Source organism: Carassius carassius, chromosome 34, assembly GCF_963082965.1.
Source record: "Carassius carassius chromosome 34, fCarCar2.1, whole genome shotgun sequence".
Taxonomy (NCBI): domain Eukaryota; kingdom Metazoa; phylum Chordata; class Actinopteri; order Cypriniformes; family Cyprinidae; genus Carassius; species Carassius carassius.
In genome coordinates this window covers 21624074-21645856 of record NC_081788.1, presented here as the reverse complement: position 1 = coordinate 21645856, position 21783 = coordinate 21624074, and the positions used below count along the sequence as shown (strand labels likewise).

At 36.0% G+C, this 21783-nt stretch overlaps 1 protein-coding gene across 5 annotated transcripts in view; it reads right to left on the bottom strand.

Annotated features, from left to right (window-relative positions):
- Nucleotides 1-21783, bottom strand: part of LOC132114736 (protein kinase C zeta type-like) — a 117091-nt gene that overhangs the window by 61616 nt on the left and 33692 nt on the right. The window contains exon 1 of one of the 5 annotated variants that reach the window (XM_059523026.1): nucleotides 13856-14106. The exons of 3 other annotated variants lie outside the window; for them this stretch is intronic. In XM_059523026.1, coding sequence (XP_059379009.1) covers nucleotides 13856-13892 — 37 coding nt within the window. In that variant the 5' untranslated portion in view covers nucleotides 13893-14106. Of the gene's footprint in view, nucleotides 1-8547; nucleotides 9392-13855; nucleotides 14107-21783 lie in introns of those variants that run through there. One more of the 5 variants, XM_059523024.1, reaches the window with a different exon arrangement.

The window sequence follows — 21783 nt, the reverse complement described above, 5'->3', positions numbered from 1 at the left end:
AAACTTAATTTTTTAAAGAAATAAATCACAATATTTCTTCCATGTTTTAATTTTAATAGCAAATCCCCTTTATTTACCAAAAATAAAATGTGTTTAAATTTCAATAAATTAAAAGACAAATTAAATTTGGGTGAAACTTGTTTACTGTTTTTCATAATTATATAACTTGTAGAAAAACTTGAAACACAATTGTAAATAAGTATAAAGAATGGTATTGGTTTTATTTTTAGTGCTAAAAAGTTTTTTTTTAATAAGCATATTTTTGTGTTTTGCTTTGGTACCGAAATTGGTACAGAGAACCGTGGATTTTCACTGGTATCGGTACCGAATACTGAGATTTTGGTACCGTGACAACACTAGCCCAGGTAAACCGAAGGCTTGAATCAAGGGCAATCATCGCCAATGACACCATTACGTCATTACGAGAGAAGTACTGGTGATCCAAAAACCGATGCAACCGGTTCTTGACTCGTGAGCGAGTCATTATCTGGCTCGGCTCGGTGTTCATCTTCAGTTCTCTATTCACAGCAGTTCAGTCAGTGTACTGTTTGAGTACATGAATTACTCCGGGATATTGGTTTGTTTGAACTCAGAGGGAGTGTAAGCCACATTAAAAAAGTTGACAGCTTAAGTCATTTGTGGATTAATGCGTATTGGAGACGCGAACCGTTTAAAATGATTCAGCTCGATTTGGTGAACTGGTTCAAAAAGATCCGGTTACATTGAATGATTCGTTCGCGAACCGGATATCACAAACTGCTTTGTTTTGAACTCTCTCTCACAACAGACACGGAAGAGAAGACAATGCTGAATAAAGTCGTAGTTTTTGCTATTTTTAGACCAAAATTTATTTTCGATGCTTCAACAAATTCTAACTGACCCTCTGATGTCACATGGACTACTTTGATGATGTTTTTCTTACCTTTCTGGACATGGACAGTATACCGTACACACAGCTTCAATGGAGGGACTGATAGCTCTCGGACTAAATCTAAAATATTCTTAAACTGTGTTCCAAAGATAAACGGAGGTCTTACGGGTTTGGAACAACATGAGGGTAAGTTATTAATGACATAATTTTAATATTTGGCTGAACTAACTCTTTAAGTCGAGTTCAGACTGCACAATTTTCAAAGTAGTCGGGTCACAGTTCTTTTCACACTGCATGACTATCTTGGCCAGCATTCAGTCACTGCTGTGTTCACACTGCACGATTGATCGGCGACTGAAGTTTTCACAATGCATGACTTTACAATAGGAAGAGTCGCCGACAACTCTGTCTGGCACGCAAACTACGTTTCACAATCAAACACCCGCGAGATGTGACAAGGAAACAACACGATATCGCACGTGCAAGACCGGAGTTTTCACGTGAGACTATGATAGCTCAGATGAAACGTCAAACAGACACGGGTGCTCCTGCTAAATTTATACAAATTTATCTCTATTATTTTGCTCTCTCATTGGCTGTCGGTCATAGTGATGGGAAGTTCGGATCATTCTACCGACTCAGACTTTTGAGCCTCGTTCAGCAAAATGAACAAATCTTTTTTCGAGTCATTTCGTTCATTTTAGCAAAATGTCATTTAAAATGTTACGTTACTTCCCCAGCACACCTAATACTTATGCAAACGTTGATCACACTACAAACAATACAAAACTAAAATGCTATAAGATACAGAAAAGATTAATTAATTTTTTACCTGGGTCTTCAGTCTGTGATTAGATCACCTCACCTCTTGTCTGACAAGTATTCGGGACAGCCCCATACGCTACCAATGCAGTCCGAGCAGGAAAGAGAATTGATTAGTTCATCTCATGAGTCTTTCGGGTCGAGTCGTTCCTTAATCACGTGACAGCCCCATACGCTAGTTCTGACATTTCTGTCACTGTGTTTTTGTTACTGATTCTTCAGGATCTGTGTTATTATTTTTAAATAAATAAAACCCTGTTATAAATAAAATATTGATGAATTTGTCTTTTTGACTGTCTATCAGTAAATAAACACTAGGCTATATAATAATATAATAATCCAAGCCTACAATACAAAGTATTTATAGCCTAGTTTGTTAATTTGTTATAAAATTTTGAGTTTGCTGGTATAATAATTGCTTTTCCTAGGCAAACTTGACATTTTGGTATAATATGTGTACAAGAAGATTGCTCAAAAAGGACATAATGACATAAGTTAAAAGCAAATAATATTTTGAATCCTAAACAAGTAACACTACAGTTCTATAGTCTAATCTGAAGGGTGAACTCAAAAGACATAAATCATACAACAAGGTCATTTTTGAAGATTAGAATCCACTGTAAAAAAATAAATAAATAAATAAATAAAAAAAGAACATCTCTTCTTTATCAAAGTGATTTCGCCATCATATGGACAAAATTTAAAGCAAAAACCAATAATTATAATAAAAAAATAATAATAAGTACTATGCACCCATTTGTACGGAAGGTTGTAAATTAACTAATTACTCTAGCCAATGTTGTCACCTCACGTGACAAAAGAACGAACAACCCAAAGACCCGAAAGATGAACTAATCAATTCTCTTTCTGGCTCAATACTGCATAGGTTTAGTGTATTTGGCTGTCAAGTGATTAAGGAATGACTCGACCCGAAAGACTCATGAAATGAACTAATCAATTCTCTTTCCGGCTCAGACTACATAGGTTTAGCGTATGGGGCTGTCATGTGATTAAGGAACGAGTCAAAAACCCGATAGACCCTAACTATGAACTAATCAATTCTCTTTCCGGCTCTGACTGCATAGGTTTAGCGTATGGGGCTGTCACGTGATTAAGGAACGAGTCAAAAACCCTATGAACTATTCAATTCTCTTTCCGGCTCAGACTACATAGGTTTAGCGTATGGGGCTGTCATGTGATTAAGGAACGAGTCAAAAACCCGATAGACCCTAACTATGAACTAATCAATTCTCTTTCCGGCTCTGACTGCATAGGTTTAGCGTATGGGGCTGTCACGTGATTAAGGAACGAGTCAAAAACCCTATGAACTATTCAATTCTCTTTCCGGCTCAGACTACATTGACTGACACGGGTGAATTACTACTAGCAGAGCAGAACCTATAGAATATTGCGCATGCGCTACTGAACGAATCACTCCCCAAGACGACTCGTTCTTCCCGAGTTACATTAAAGATTCATTCAAAATGAACGAATCGTTCAAGAACGACACATCACTAGTCGGTCATTGCCGTTGTAGCTTTCAGTCAGAACACTTTTCAGACAGCAAGATTTTGAATCGCCGACAGGTCCAGATATTTAGCATGCCAAATATCTCAGGGGCATCGGCGACTCGTCGGCGATTCTCTCAGATCGCATCTTTGCTCATTCACACTGCGTGATTGTCACTCACGTGAACGAGCACAGATTTGCCTGTGATTTCGGGCATTTGTCGGCAATTTCTCAACACCTGTCGGCGAGCCAAAAACTGGGCTAAAATCGTGCAGTCTGAACTCGGCTTTAGTGAAGTCAGTTGTTATCAATCACCCTGAACGCAGACACACACGCAGTGCACTTAACATATTCATTTGACCTTGTTAATCAGAGCTGGAATCATGCCAGATCATCCTTTATCTCAATCCCACAAAGTCATCTTTCATTTGTGATGTCAGAAGACAGATGACAGGCATCCTCTGACTGCTGTACAGATCGTATGTTTTCTAATTATGACTATAATGAGTAGGACAGGTGTTACAAACAGCATGACCAAAAAATCTATTTTAAAGGGGTCATCAGATTCCACAAGTTGATATGACTTAATGAAAAGGCTATAACATACTTTGTTTAAAATTTCTTAATGGAAGTGTAAAACACCCTTTACCTTGTAAAAAACAGCTCTGCAGAAATCAATCCGATTTTCTCATGTTGCTTTAAATGCTAATTATTGTAGCTCTGCTGACTCCACCCCAGAGGTGGAAAGTAACGAATTACATTTACTCGCGTTACTGTAATTGAGTAGCTTTTTTGTGTACTAATACTTTTTAAAGTATTTTTTTAAATCTGTAATTTTACTTTTACTTAAGTATATTTTGTTTAAAGTATTGTACTTCGCTACATTTTAAAACACATTAATTACTGAGTAAAAAACAAAACAAAACAAAAAAATCGCTCCCTGGAAACTACGTCAGTAAATAATGGGCAGGAGGGCAAACTGGCGCTAAAATCACAAGAAAGATGCAGACGGTCAAAACAGGCGTTAGTGGTGCAGACACCGCTGAAAACGAAACCCCGTCATATTCTGAAGTTGAACTCGAAGGAAATGAAGTGAACCCCTGGCCATATGTATGCTCTATTATGCAGTGTAAGCTGTACTTGCTTAGGAAGACCAAACTAGCAGCTTATAAAATCTCGACAAGACATCAACCCTTCGCAAGAATGTAGAGGTAAGCTAAATAATTGCATCGTTGCATTGGTGGTTAAAATGAAGCTTTGACATTTTAGCAAGAGGTTTTGCACAAATTAGCCAAAAAGACAGTGGTGAGGAGTGTGCTATATATATCATCTGCGATAATATCATATTTTTTGTTTTAATGATGTGCGCGCTTATAGTGCGTTCTTTCACTGTGTGATTCAGTCTCCTAAAATGCATTTAGAATCATAGGCGCCGATACCGTGGAGCACCCACGGAAAATACCGAGCACCCACGGAAAATGAGCACCCACGTGTGCCAGTGCCAGACTGCCAGTAGGCTACATTTATTTAAAATTAAACATTGCAGTTGGCGCTATGAAGCGTCTGCCACACTGTGATTGGTTATGTTGTTGTCAGTGACAGTGACATAACCAGTCGCATGCATGTTATCCACCAATACGCATCCTATCCACCAATCACAGCGTTTCTGAAAACGTCCCATCCCCCACTATACAGTGCCGTGCGAGTATGTAATCATTTAATGCTTTTCGTAATCACTAATCATTAATCAGACTAAAATGGACAGATTTGTTATAAAAAAAGCCAAACCTATTAATATTGATGTATCGACATTATTTTACTGGATCTAGTGGCTTTGGCTTTTTGTGAATAAACGTCCAGTATTTTTTCTCTTTCAAAGTTTTGTCGGTCATGTTCTTCCAACTCATTTCATACCCAGCAGTACGTTAATATGTAAATGTTACGGTACATTCCCTAGACTCCTTAAAGTTCGTAACAGGGTTTAAATGGGAACATTTTTCTGCTCAAGTATAGGCCTATATACGGTTTAAAAGAGGAAAAACTAATGGACACAAAAGTAGCCTACTTTTGGACAGAATACAAGTTCTTTATTAAATACATAAAATAAAAAAATATTTTTTTAGCCTATATGAATAATGGATTCGAAACCTCAAAGAAAAGCCATGCCACTATCAAAAGAAACCTCGAAACATAAATAAGGTAGACATTCCCAGAAACTCATTATTTTAGTCGCAACAATCGGTTAATGGAAACGCTGTCCTTTCGCAATAGTCTTTTAATCAATATTTACAAAACATTAATTTCCCAAGAAGCTGAACGCATTAGCGGTTACGTGTCAGTTAAACTTTTCATCTCCAATCCTGTTTGTATTTTTGAGAAGTGACGCTGTTGTGTGTGTTTGTATCGGCCGCTGTCCATTAGCCTAAGGTTCTGAAATGCAATATTTTTTTAATAGCCTAGTCTATTTTTTTATTTTTTAAATGGCTTGCGCCCTTGAGCACCCACGGAGAAAAACATAAATCGGCGCCTATGTTTAGAATGATCAAAAAATTGAAGATATAGGGGCAGAAAATTCACATATTTATATAATTTCATACATTAAATCAAAATCACACAAAGAATGCCGTCTTTTCCTCCAAAAATCATCATGAATATATACATACATACATATATATATAACAGTTCAGTAAACAAGTTAATTAAGAGACTTGCGTTTTAGACACCATATTGCCTTTTTTAGCTCTATTTCTACAACAGAAAATAATTCCAAACACAGCCACCAAAGCACAGTTTTGCGTCTCTGAGCAACGTGACAGTGTTTCGTTCCTGAATGAATCAACCGTTTAAATGATTCGGTTCAATCGCAATGACTCACTTATTAACAGTGACTTGCTGACACATACTGGCCATTTTAATATCATATTTAAAGTATCTTTTGATTTTTTTAAATAATTAATTTCTTATAATTTCAAATGAGTATTCAACATTTTATGTTTTGTATATCAAAACATTATTCATGCATTTGTAACTGCAGGTTAAATGCATTCTTGTCCTGCACTAGTGTAATACATCTAAATGCCACTTCCAATGAATCTTCTGCATTTCCTCTGCATTAAAAGATGAGTTTGTTGATACTGATTTGCCTGGTAACAGCCCAAATGTTTTATTATTCTAAATAACTGATTCCTTTAATTAAAAACAACTAGTTTGAGATTAATAGACCTATCCCAGGGGTGTCAAACTCAGTTCCTGGAGGGCCGTAGCCCTGCAGAGTTTAGTTCTAACCCTGCTCCAGCACACATATCATGTAGTTTTCAAATAAACCTAAATGATTAGATTAGCTGGATCAGGTGTGTTTAATTAGGGTTATATCTAAACTGTGCAGGACTGTGGCCCTCCAGGAACTGAGTTTGACACCCTTGGCCTGTCCCATTTTTGACTCCCTCCCACTGTTAAAATGTAACTAAGTAATTTTTACTCTGAGTAAATTTTAAATGAGCTACTTTTTACTTTTACTTGAGTTGATTTTTAGACTGGTACTTTTACTTGTACTTAAGTAAAATTTCATTAATGTAATGGTACTTTTACTTGAGTAGAATATTTTTGTACTCTTTCCACCTCTGCTCCACCCCTCTCTTCTGTGGGGTGACGAGCCGCGCTCTGAGAAACTGTTTACTTTAGCCGCGAAACTTGTTAACTAGCACATTATTAGGAACAGCGATTGTAAAGATTAATTAAAAATCCTTATACACTTCTGCTGTAAGTTAAGATGGATTACAAATGATCCGCGCTAACATAATCGCATTTGGGTAGATCAGGGGCGCATTCACTTCACATTCTTGTCTACATCATTATAGGTTAAATGTGTACAGACACTGCCAACACATTTATGTTCAAACAACATATAAAAGTGAAATTAGCATCCGTGACCCGTTTAAATAAAAGCTGTTCTGAAATTTTTATTAAATCTTAATTAAAAAAAATAAAATAAAAACATCCTGAAAAAGGTATAATGGTTTGCACACCAAAATATTAAGCAACACAACTGTTTTCAACACTGAAAACTTTTGCATACAACTATGTTTTTTTTTTTTTTTTTTTTTTGCAGAAATCTCAGAATAAAGTCTTATGCCATTGTTGTATTGGGCAATAAAACAAACTTAACAATTATTCTGTTCATCTTTAACACTAATGACAATTATGCATCAGAGAACTTTCCAAGACACTTCACTTGATGAAATATGAGACAAATGTGGCATTAATGGTAGGCTAAGTTAAAAATACTGCAGGTATCATGGCAGTGATCCAGGACTCTGACCTTAAATTGAACAATGGCTTTGGAGCCAGAAAGTCTGCACTGGATTGCATTGAACATCTGCTACTGGTGATGAAAAGAGATTAAGAACAGAAGTTATGGAATAATCAAACTTCATCTACACATCAGAACCCATCTCACGTTTATAGATAAACAACATGAAAAGAAGAAAGAATTACATTTCATTTGTGGCTAAATACATTACCTAAATCTAATTGATTGTTTTCTTAAGTTGATCTCTGCTGAATCCACAATGAGAAAATGTTTTTCTGTTGCAAAGGCTGTTCCTAATGTCACCAACTTATATACCACATGTACATATATAGAGTGTGTGTGTGTGTGTGTGTGTGTGTGTGTGTGTGTGTGTGTGTGTGTGTGTTTAGACATTTTATATTTATATATATAATATTATACACATATATTTTGTGATATAAAAAAAGACTTCCAAAAGCTTTTTTAATTAGTATATCTAATTAGTTTCTTCAGCTTAAATATGTAAAAATCCTTTAAAGAAGACCATTGTGCATGCTGCATTAGATATTAAGACTTTAAATTGCATCTTGCCTGTAAATACATTTTGTCATACTGCACTGCCAATTTTTGTCAGTGGCAACTTGTCTGAAGCAGAGTGCCAGTGCATGAACGCAAAAAAAACAACACACATACTAAAGATATATTCTCTGCAAACAAGTTTTAATATCTTACCCATTGTTGTTTCTAGAGTCAATTTATTTTGTTTCAAAGATTTTAAGATATTTCAACTGAAAAATAAAACAAATTACTGCAGATTATTTTACGATGTACCAAATTAGACTATATCGCAACATCTCCCATGTGATTAGCTCAGAGTTGCTGCATATGTAGCGCATTCCAAATAATTTCAAATCAAACAATTTTGAAGTTTCATTTCAGTTAGACAGCCAGGCAGTTTACTAAGTTTTGCAACAGAGGGAAAAAGCCTTTAAAAACAGTTTTTACAATTTTTAATTCATGTCCCTTTCCCCACTGCTAACATAAGCGCTGTGAATACCTCCTGTGACAGTCGCAGAGCACACCAGTGTTGCATCACCCCGCATTCTTCCTCCGCCTCCTCCTCCGGTCAGAGGAACCACAACGATGGAACACAGCGGCACGAGAGGTAGAGTTGCACTGTGCGAGTCTTGGATAGACACGCAGAAGCCCGCCATGGCATGCCACCTGATCCCAGAAAGCACCAGCCAGGACTGAACGTCGTCTGCGAGGATCTTTTTCTGGTGAGCATGTAATGGCAGGAGGCTCAGAGACCAGGACCAGTTAAAATAGGTTTGACTCACTTCCACGCATTGTTGGTTGGGCTGGCAGGAAGATGATAAAGGGGGCTTTCCTTTGCTGTGCTGAGGGTGTGTAGGATCAAAGCATGCAGTGGGATTTGAGCTGAATGAACGACCGGGACAGAAGTGCATGGCTGGAACGCAGCAGGAGCAGAACACTTCAGCGCTCTCTCTATAAGGCCCCTTATATTCGGCCACTGAGACCTGAACATGAACACTAAACACTGACTCCTCTGTTCTTGAGCAATTCAGAATCACTCTTCTAAGAGAGGCTTTAGTGTACAAATCATCAGTATTTTGTCTTTTTTTCCACTAAAAATATTTAAACATCCTTAAAACAAAATAAATAAATTAAAAATTAACTGTAAAATTATAAATTAATCAACTGTTAACTGTAAAATTGGAACTGAAAAGAAGAATCGATCAAATGTAAATGTGTACTTTAAATGCAATGTTAACTGCTGTGTCTATCACTGTAAATCATGCAATGTACAAGTGTCTGTCGAATGCAATAAAAGAAAATTGAAAATATAAATGTATATTAAACCAATAGTTCACTTAAAAATGAAAACGCTGGTAACCAAATAGTTTTGGTTTCTATTGACTTCCATTGTATAGAAAAAAATACAAAAGTCAATGGGAACCCTAACTGTTTGGTTACCAGCATTTTCATTTTTGGGTGAACTATCTTTTTAATATACATTTATATTTTCCATTTACTTGTATTGTATTTGACAGACACTTTTACATTTCCATGTGTGTGTGTGTGTGTGTGTGTGTGTGTGTGCGTGCGTGCGTGCGTGCGTGTGTGTGTGTGTGTGTGTGTGTGTTGAGTAGATAAAAAAGTCATGCAGGTTTAAAACTGTTTCAAAACTATTTCCCAATGTTAAAAAAAGAAAAAAGTTAAGAAAAGTTAAGTAATTAATAAACAACATGATTTTAGAATCTTTATATTTTGACTGAAAATCAAGACCAAAAGAAAAGTAATTTTTGCAGTGATAAGGGCATCATTCATTTTTATTAACAAATACAAAATGTTTGCAACCCTGGAGGCCTCTGCATAAAAATTCCATGGACAAATAAATTCAGAAGCAAATTTTAAATCACTAACAACCATGTAAAGTCAGTTTTTAACTAAATCTGGCAACAGTTACATCCACCACTTTAGAGCTTCCTGAAAAGATCAGGACCTAAGATGACCTTTGCTTGACTCGACTAAAACTATCTAATGTGGCCATATCATGAAAAACAGGGTTTTCTTGCTCTTTGGAAGACAAACACAGTTTGTCAGACTTGTATAACTAAGAGTTGTTATTAATTTCACATGCAAACCATTTATCGACTCAAGGCAGAGGTCATTTACATAATTTGAGAACAGACACATTTTGCTACAGTACCATTAAAATTAGAAAACATTGCTAAAAGTGTAGGACATGGCCCTTAAAAATTCTATTTTAGCATATAAGGGGGACAATAGCAGCTGAGAAAATGACAATGAGCATGTTATCAGCAGCCTACCGAGAGGACATGCTAATTTCAGCAGCAGACATTAAGTTATTGTGTTAATTGATAGGGTGGAGTTTTATAAACCGCTGCCAGGCAATAAACATTACTGTGAATGGGCTGCTTTGAAGCTTGTTCTTATATTAAAAGGAAGTTAATTTATCAGCCATGTTTTAATACAAAAGTTTAAACAAAATTTTAGTTGGTGTGTGGCACAAGACTTCTCATTCACCCCAAACGCACATACACACACACACCTCTAACCCCCTGTAGAGCACTGTATTGTTTTAACGCCATTTTGAAGTCTCTCACAATGTCACAACAATCGGATCACAACACATTTTCACTCATCCACTTCCTCCTTGACTGCCGCCACATTTCGCTGTGATGTAAACCCTTCTGATTTGCTCTCGCGTAGGATGGGAGTGTATCTGTACATTTCACATGGAGTCTGTGGGTTTAGCTGGACCAAAGCCAAACACACACAGACAGCTTCAATGCAGACAATCAGTGAGTCAAACCTTAAAGAACACTGTGACAACTGGCACCTACACAACATTTTTGCATAAACATAATACAGCATATCTAACTCTGTGAGCAACCAACACATTATAGAATAAATACAGAAAACAAGACAGAAAAACAAATACTAACTTCAATCTTTGGTCCATAACTCAGATAGACCAACTATGAGTGGTTAGCACTCAATAAGCACTTTAGTATATTAATGCATACTTGTCAGCTCTTGCAAACTTGTTTACTAGGGTTTTTCCTCAGGAAACCTAATTATGTTCTCTACCTTAACATTATTTTAAAATGTTAAAATCTGCTATTTTTTCTGCATATTTAGTCATTTTACATCTATGTACACTATTATTTTATCACACTTTCAATTTTCTTTTCTTTATGAACATTCACAGGTACCTTATTATTGCTTCTCCATGCTTTGCTGTGTCCTTTCTAGCTTCATCTAACACTGTTTTTTCTTTATCTCCTTTTATATGTATACAAAAACAGTCTTAAAAAGTATACAAATGTGTTTTAATTACTCAGAAAGTTATGTTTAAGTTTTGAGCCCATATATGTATATGCTATTGTACACAAATTAAATGAAATAGCAGATAACACTTAGAAGAAAACCATTTAGAAAAATTTGATAACCCAACTTGCACTCAGAGGCATATGCAAATTTTGGTCCAATCAAATCTCTCTGAGATGAGAACATCCCTCCTACCACCTGCTCCTAACTAGCAAGCAGATAGAAAATAAGCAATGAATCATAGGTGTGGCATAAACTAAATACCATTAGCAATTTTTAAAAAGGGACAATATTTCCCTCCCAAACTTCCTATTTCAACAGGAACTGACAAATAAAACTGTGCCCATCAAGCAATTTCATGGGCCTTATAGTCTCAGGCTGATATTTCAACTGAATCACACAGTGCAAATAAACTCAGCAGTCAAGAATGAATCACAGTTTCTGAGCTATTTAAGGTCACAATGTGTCTGCAAACCCTCAAGCAAGCACATACTGTATAACACAAAGACACACTCATAGTTCTATCTATCATATCACCTTTCATCTGTCAACCTTGTCTTTCTACGAAATTTCATCTTTCATCCTTTTCTTTTGCTGAAACCTCTTTGAACTTTTGTGATGCATTATGAAACGCTGTAGGAGATATGTAGACTGTTATCTTGTGTGTAAGACCAGCCAGGAGTCCAAGACATGCAGGCTAGAAAGTCTTCATAACTTCATAAATCTTATATTTCACCTTATGGGGGGATATCAAACTTAGGAGACACTTTTTGTGACTCCTGAAATTTCTAATGATAAAGAAGCCTAAAAAATTGACATCAGAGTGGCAGCCTTTGCTTCAAGCTCATCAGAGTTATCCAGGATGAAAGAGCAGAGCTTGCAGGCAACTCTTTGATTAGTCGCCTCATTTCGAGCCTTTCCTTCACTGGCCAACCAATCTCTTTCTTATTCCCTTACGTATGAACTGAAAACATATTATTCATCAATAATGAGCTTTTGGCTCCTCTGGATGTTTTTAAAACTTAAAAATATATATATTTAGAGCTTCAAAGGCTTATAATGTCAGTGAGTCTTTTTAAATGTGAGTCTTTTGAGTCATCACTGTAGATATGGCCCTGACACCAGAAATGTGCCTGTGGCCACGTGCACTGCATTAGTACTTGTATTGCACGGCATAAGTCTAGTATTACATAATGAATATAAATGTTAGGTTCACAGTAGGGAAATATACTATGGAAGTCAATGGCTACCCACAACTGGTTGGTTACCAACATTCATCAAAATATCTTCTTTTGTGTTCACAAAAATCTATTTTTGGGGGGGAAGAGGCTAATCATTACATTTGAAGAGCTTTCTTTTTCTTGTACATTGTATGAAGAACAAAACTGCAGACAGGAGTGCCTCCGTCAACCGTGTGCATTGACCATTTTTATGGGCAAGTAAACTGTGGTTAAGTGCTGTAGTCAATAGTCCAGTAGTGATGGCTTATGGTTTTCTTATTACTAACCCTGAGCTTTAACCACTAGAACACACAACCCTTAGCAATCTATGCTAAACAATATGCATGTTCAGTACACGCAAACAATCTGTCAGTGTCATTTTGCTTTGAAACAAAAATGGACAGTGCACAGTGCCGTGAGGGACTATTATTGAGCTATGTACTAAAAATAGACACCAAATCCATAAATAGACATTTTAATGCAAAGGAACTCACGCTCAAATGGTGCAAAGGAGGACACATAATACGATACAAGTCACTATATGTCAATACAGCTTTCAGATTACATTTGGTGATAAATAAAAGCAAACTCAACTGGAAACCTACAGTCTACTGAACTTAAATAGATCCTGTCAACCTGAGTGAAAGATCCAAGACCTGAAATTACAAAGACGTGATATTGCAGTCATGTAGAAACCATGTTGCTGTTAAAGGTCTGTTACATCAGTGAGAGCAGACTATGAGCTAACTGAAAACTCTCTGCAAAGAGGACAGTTAAATAAAGTGCCAAATGAGAGAGAGACATGGAAAGAGGACTGAGATGGCAAGATAAGAATGAGAAAAAACAACCTTTCATCCAATATACACAACCATTACAGAACCATTAAAGGGAGAGTGAAAAAATTGCATTTTCTGTCCCTTTACTCACCCTCATGTCATTGCAATCCTGAAAGATTTTTAGTTGAATGTCAGTACAATAAAAGTCGATAGAGACCATTAACAGTTATGGTCACCAATAACTTCATTGAAGACAAAGGAGCAGCTTGGATATTCTGCTAAATATCTCCTTTTGTGTTTCACACAGAAACGACTTAAGGTAGAAATGCAATTTTTCTGTGAACTATCCCTTTAATGAACAAAATCCATCACATAAAACAAAACAAAACTGCAATTATTTCCCTTTTCTTCAGCCATTCTGTCTTATTTCCATTTGATCTTCTCATCCTATTTTTCTCTCTCTGCCTCTGCATATGGTGTACAACGGTACCTTTCACTCGCAGATAGAACAGTAGTGTAAGCAGCATCCCTATATGGGCTGGTGATGCCTGGATCCTCTTCACTGTCCCTCTTCCATCCTTCCTGCCATGTCACTGGAGCTCAGCCCGTGTTTCTGGTCCCCACTGACTCGTTCCAACTCCTGCTCAGTAAAAGACGATCACACACCTCTCTGTCTCCCTCTGCCTGCATGCACACATCACAAAAGCACAGTGGCACTGAGCGTGCTCAGATTATCTCTACTGGCTGTTCAAATGAATCGGGGGAGTGAGCCACTTCTGTTTTCTATCTCTTCATATTTCACAAGGACCCCTGCAGGTTGATGCCCTCACTTGTAGACACTTTTTATATCACAAAGCTGCCACAAGAGGGCGGAGCTGACTCTTCAGACTGCATTGGCCTGGTTCTCTGACTCTTGAGGGGACTTGGTGCTATTATTAAACCCTGTGCAGCAAGGAGAGTCAGGAATGGAAAATCATGCAGGTGAAGTTGTATGTAGGATTCAGAGATTTACATATAGAGTTTATTCTTTTGATAGGAATTTGAAACTTTAACAGTGACTAGTAGACTATTTTATGTATTTAAAAGGGATATATAATAATAATAATAATGATGATAAAAATAGCTAAATTTGCACATTAGGATAAGAACACCTACACTTTACCTTTCAAATCTTTGGGGTCTGTCAGTTTTTGTTTTTTTTAGGTTTTTTGTTTTTAAGAAATTAATTATATTCAGAATGCAAGGATGCATTAAATCAAATCAGCATATTAGAATGATTTTTGAAGGATCATGTGACACTGGAGTAATGGCTGCTGAAAATTCAGCAGACAAAAAACAAGAACACTTATTAAAAATGTTACAGTTTATTGCTATTTACTGTATTTTTATCAAATAAATCCCTATTGTTTTTGGTGCAAGATACAAATTTTAGGGGTTAAAAAAACTAATCAAATATGATAAAATATGGCCTTACTTAATCACATACATATATTACCTTGCATACTCACATACACACAGACGCACATATGAGAGATCAGAGTTCAACATACTTTCTCCACTGATGATACCTTTGGAACCATAAATCTTGAATATTTGACAACTCTATCTTTCACCTGTTCTTTCTTTCCCCTGCAAAGCCTTGATTTCTTTCCTTGACTGGCTGATGTTGCAATACTTTGAACGTTTTGTTGTGAAAGCATTTCCCAAATACCACAACCATAAGAATATCCCTCCCATCCTCCATCTCTCTCTCCTCAGGATGGGTGGCTTTATCAGAGTCCAGCCTCACTCAGGAAACTCGTCTTATCTGAGGACTTTCACCTCCACCGCTGCTCCAAGTCAAACAGCCGACTTCAGCTTCACCACACGACATTCCTGCATCCACTTCCTGTCATTTCAAATGTTAGTTCGTTGTCAGCTCAATCAAGCAATTATTGCATTCCACAGTATCTATAAAATACGTGCCCTTTAGCATGAGTCAGACACTTAATATGACAAACAGAAATGGCAAGAGTTTGACACAGATTTAAAAATTATGCCCGGAATTTCTGCAATGAGAAAGAGCACATTATGTCCAGTGCCACCAGCTGTACATTGTGTGCTGGAGCCAATTCATTTCTGTGTTGCCATCTGACAGCAAAATTATTTGCCAGCTTAGCAGGGCTTAGGAAAAAAACTCTTCAGAACTGGACAATGTAAAACTTTAACCTAAAGGCAAACTCGATACACAGCCATTAGGCCCTAATTCAGTTCTGATTATGTGCTTCACTACATGGAATCACCCTCTCCGGTCTGTCTAGGTTGGTTTAGCAGTGTGTGCTGAGTGAACGTGCATGCATGTTTTCATGTAAATAAAGGGATTAATGGAATGTCCTGTGACTGGTGTGTAGACAGACAGAAGCTGAAGGTTTGTACAACTCTAATGGTTTCCCATTATGGCTCAGTGATGCATCACCAAAATTAAATTGCATCTGTGTGGATCAGTCATTGACCAGATGAGCTCAAACATCATCTTTTGGTTAAAACAAACTTGCATTAGAGTTATTCAAACATGTTTGAATAGCTCAGCTATTACAAATGTTTTTCTCTCATTTAAAATAAGGCCAGAGAAAAAACACAGTACAAACATGTGGCCTAATGAATAATTAATTACTTAGCACATCAGATATAATAATTGGCACTTTATTTATGCACCAATTCAAGCAAAATCCCTTCTCTAATGTTTCTTAAAGATTCAGTAAGATGTCAAAACAATATATGGCACCACAAATAAAAACATTTTAAAATGTTAAAAAAAAGTGTTTAAAAATAGAAAATCTACCTAGGTTTGCACATCTGCTGAATAAATAAAATTCGATGTGGATTATAAAAGTGTTTCAGTTACAATATATAAAATTAATATATTTTATATATAATTTAATATATATATTTAATATATTCATATTTAAAATGTATACATTATATTAGGGCTGGGCTATAAGGGCAAAAATTTTATTACAATATATTTTCCTAATCATATTATATTGATATTTATCACGAGATTTCTAAATGAATACACATTTTGAACAAATCAGATGAACCAATGATTCAATGTCCCATTCACAAAGAGAGCCATTGGCCCTGTCACAAATCACACCCTAAACCCTCACGGTCTTCCTCTGAGTCCACACTTATGTGATGTAATGGCAGTTTGACAGTCGGGTAGAAGTCTGCCACGGAGCACGCCTCAGTGTGAGCTTGAATGCAAGCTCAGTGCGAGCTCTAAAATGATGAATGGTCTATGGTCTCGTGAGGGGCATTTCAAGTCCACAAGACCGCAAGTAAACATGAAGTGTGCCTTTCGGTACAGAGCCATTTACTTAATTCCTGAATGAATCAACCATTTGAATGAATAAAATGAATAAATGAATGAAAGACTCAATGATTTACTCATTAAGACATTTACTGCCACCTACAGGCAGTTTTAGTTTCTCATTTGGAGTATAATTTCATTAAAAATAATTTTATATTTACATATTAATAAAAAAACTGAACATTTATTTAGAAAAAATAATAATTAAAGGGATAGTTCACCCAAAAATTTAAAAAATTAAATTAAAAATTAAAACAGAAAATTAAAAAAGAAAAACATCTTTCTAAAGCTACTTTCTGTAATATGTATTTAATGCATTTCTCATGTGACATAATAATATCTTTAAATTATCTTTTCTGGGTAATTTCTCAGCCAAAATTTAATGTGTGATTAATATGTGATTAATTAAATTAATTAAGCGATTGCCAGCCCTAGTCTGTTCATGATCAAACTCTACAGATTAAGCTAACTTTTAATTTAGTGCCCCATAAAATGCTTTTATTTTTTTCTAAATTCTGTGCTCTAGTGGTTAAAAAAATAAATAAATTCTAGTAATTATTTTTTTATTCCAAATTCTCTAGGTTATGTGTTTTATGATTTGTTACAAGTTTATCTTTAAAAAAGTTGTCTAATGATATGCATCTTTTAAAAAATCTTTTAAAATGTAATCACATAAAATAATAACAATTGGTTTACAAATATTTTCTCAATAAGATGCTGCCCAAAAGAGCTGTACAAATTAAAACATGGATGGAAACCTCTTTTAGCAGTGGAAATTTAATACTGTAAGATTTAGAACACATCCTATCAAGAATCCAAAATGGTCAAAACACTCCAAAAGAGTTTTAATGGTGTTACTGTCTTCCATGTTTTCTCTCTCACAGTCACACTTCCTGTCTGAGTACAACCACACACTGAATCCCGATACCACAATCATTCTGAGCAGCTTGTCAGATGTATTTATCAAACACATGTGTCTGCATAATCCAATCTTGACACTTGACAAATGCTTCATGCTGGTAAAAATGAAGCGAATTAGACAGAGCTGGCATTGAAGAAAATGTGCAGCAAAATGCCATTCACATCATTCACAAGAACGAATACATAAAAAACTCAAATTCCAAATCCAAATAATTGACTTCTAGTCAATTGATATTATTTTTGGGGTCATCTTATATGCTAGTGTACTACTAAATGTTAACCAAAATGACATTTTTTAAACTCAATACCAAATAGAAAACTGTGATTCATGCCTATTAGCTTTTTTTTTTTTAAAGTGGAACAAACCCTTCAATATGACCTGCTCAAACCAGTTTCAATAGGAAATACATTAACACAAGAAAGAGAACTGTACTCAACAGGCCATTTTTAATGAGTATTTAAGAACCAGAGACAACAGGACTTTGTTTCTTTGTTGCTTTCCAGATAATCAAGCTCTGATTCTCATTTGAGAAATGAGAAATGAGTTGGTACATTTGTATTGTTGTGCATATTTAGTCTTAGATTAATATTCATCAGGGGAAATGAGGAAAACATTACGTGTGTTCAATATGTTTGATGCAGATGAGCAGATGGTCAAACTACCCTTTTACAAATGCACACATATACAAGATGACTGAAATATTCTCCTTTTATCCTAGGCACTCCACCAAATTAAACAGTTTGAAGAGGGGGGAGGAGGTGGTCACTTTAAAAGCTTTTGCTAAGACATCCATCCTCATACAACAAGCCAATTAGCCTAACAGCCACTCAGAAGGAAAGAATTCCACACTATGCTATCTTACACAACTTACTGAAGCAATTTAGATTAATTCTAGTCAGCCGGATTCAACGTGAAAGCATAAAGAAAGAAATGACAGAGGATGTACATGTGGTAACTTGTGTTAAGGTTGAGAGAGACCTTTTCATAAAAAGGCATAAAAAAATTACATCTAAGAAACTTTCAAATAAAATATGTTATAATAATATATACAAAATAAATGTATTTCTATAATCTATATTAGCTGCATATTATATATATATAACAATTTTAATAAATATCAAATAATACATGTAAAATTGTTCTTTTTAAAATTTGAAATGTAAAAAGTTCATTTTAAGATTATTTAAAATTATACCTCATTTATAAAATGTTTAATTAAAATTATATTTACAAAATAGTATTAAAATTATACATTACAAAATTATATAATAAATGATAATTTTTATAAAATAAAAAATGGGGGGGGGGGGCTACAAAACCTTAATTAAAAACTTGTTCAACATGGTCTTGAGGTTAGATATTGGTCGGGATCTAGGCCTCAAGGGGACATTTATCCTGGTCTGGGTCTTAAAGGGCCTAGTCTTATCTAGTTTCTGGCATTGATCTAGGTCTTAGTGGGTCTGGTTCTGGTTTTAGGGGGTCTATGTTTGGTCTTAGTCTGGGTCTGTGTATCAATGACCATTCGCCTTTCATCCTTTGTATGTTACAGAGTACTTCAGAAAAAACTGTTTTCCAGTCATTCAGTATCAGAGGGTCACACAAACACATTAACAGGGAGCAGGTCAGATGTACCATCTGTGGATCAATGGTTACGTAAGTGAGCATAAGCTCAGAGGAAAAAGGAGGAATGGAATGATGCGATGATGTCACAGAACAGGGAAAAGCCTGACTGTCTCAGTTTTTAAACAACCTCTGTTATGACATCATCATATAGGAACTGGATTTTGACAGAAAAGAGCTTTTATCTGTGGCAAAGAGAGAAAGATGACACACTTTTAAAAGACTGATTTAACGAGAGGGACTGGACGTGAAGAGGAAGGGTGGTGGAACAGTTTGTGTCAGTGCTTTAAAAAAAGAGGATTAACTGTGGGGCAACACCCACCAGAGACTGGGGCAATATAAAATATGAAGGAATGCATTATGAGAGATTACGAACACACTGCACACTCACTTAACTTTTATTTAAGATTTCAACACAGCATAAAGTAGAGAAAGCTGATGTCAGCCATTCAGTAATCCTACAGAGATTATGCATCCCCTTGAAATCTTTACATATCCAACCGCGGACACTAATCTATAGGTTCACTGACATGCTGATCTTTAAAGAGCAGTATGCAATCACAAATATTATTATTGATCAAATTGTTTTATAGATTCTCAAACACGTGTTCAAGTCCAACATTTAAATGAGCAAAAAGCATATCTAGGGTGTGTGGTAACATCTACTGTGAATACTTTATTTGTAATTTGACTAGAGATACAGCGCATCGTCATGTGAATAAACAATGGCTTCTATCACGATTGTGGATTTCATCATGTGATAACACTGTGAAATCACTTCCTGTCCAGAAAGGGGCTTTTTGTTTCTCTGTGGATGTTGCTGTATCAGAAATCACTGCTTTTAGATGATAAAATCACATTTCTATGTATCAATAAAGAGATTGAATGTCTAATTGTGATTTACACAGTCAGATAAAATATTTTAAATAAACATAAAATAATTACAGTACTGCATGTCACACTAGATTCTGTAAACTGATAAAAACACCACAATTACTAACCTTTCCTGGAAGAACAGAAGGTTGTGGGGTCATTGCTCTTGCTGTACAACATTTAACTACAAAAATCCAATACTAATCCTACAACACGATACAGAATTGTCATATAAAATTCAATTTCTCATGGCTGCTTGAAACGTGACAATAAACATGGTAACTCTCTTGTGTACATATACTGGCATACATAAACCTGCTCATACATGATACTAAAGAATGAGCAGAAAGAAGCTGGGATTCAGACTCAGGCCATTTACTCCTGGATATGTTTTAGACCACATTCATTACCCCTGAAACCACATCTCAATTCTATTTGTTATATTCTCTTTAGGGCTGAAATGATTCCTCGAGTAACTCGATTACAAAAATTGTTCGAGGCAAATTCCTCTGCCTCGAAGCATCTTTTAATTTATTTGAAATCTCAGGTCAGGTTCTTTCGCAATGATTTTTTTAATGTGACACAACGTGTTTACGTCACCCACAAAGCGGAAGAAGCGCTGCGTCCGAAATCACATACTGCAAGGAGTTTTGATTTAAGGGCGCGGGCAAACGTAAAGAGAACGTAATGGCGTGTGTCCATTGCAAGATAGAGCTGGCATACCCAGGGGCATAGGAGCCATTATACGTGAGGGGGACACGCCCCCCCCCCCCCCCCCCACATTTCAAAATCTAAGTTTTGTCCCACTCACTATTTCCCAATGTCAGATTTTGTTTTGCATTGCCTGCCTATCTCTGCCGATTTCAGAGTCTCCAAATTAATCCATTCTGAAACTTTTAAATGCATATTTAATTTTTTAAAAACGAAATTATAGGCTTAAGTGCAGGTTCCGAAAGTTGGTCGTTTTGTCACTATGGTTACACACACAGACAAACGCACCATTGGCTGTGCGCTCAAAGTCTGTCAGTTGTGCAGTTACCCAAAATCTCCTGAATGAAGTTAAAAACCATCATGTCACTGGATGAAATAAAATCGACTAGCAAAGATACAGGAGGCCGCCTTATAAACGAGTGTGTGGAGGATATTGTCATTTCGCCGTAAGGTTTTGATGGAGTCATTTATTTACAAGGAGGGCAACACTCCAGTCCAAAAGGTGGCGCTAATGCACATAAAACTGTTTATTTTATGTATGCTTCAGCAGCCGGTGTTTATTTCTTGTATGTAAATGTAACCAACCGTAACTTAGTAGGAAAGAAAAACGTGGAAGTAAAAATACTGAAGTAAATACTGATCAGTGATAACATATTTTTGGTGGTTTTGTGTACATTTTGGCGTTTTTTGAACAGTTTTTGGGCTGGAATACATCAGCTGGATCTACCAAACAGATCTGGACGGTTGATTTTAATGTTACAACGTTAAACAGCAATATTATTCACAGACGCACTTTATATTTGAGGTAGGAGTAGGCTAATTCAGCCGATGAAATGGCAGATTGCTGGTTTTCAGTTTGATCATTAGTTTTATTGTATTGTATTGTTTTATTTTTAAAAACTGTCAAATTTAGCCCTTCTTAGAAGCAATTTTTTGAATT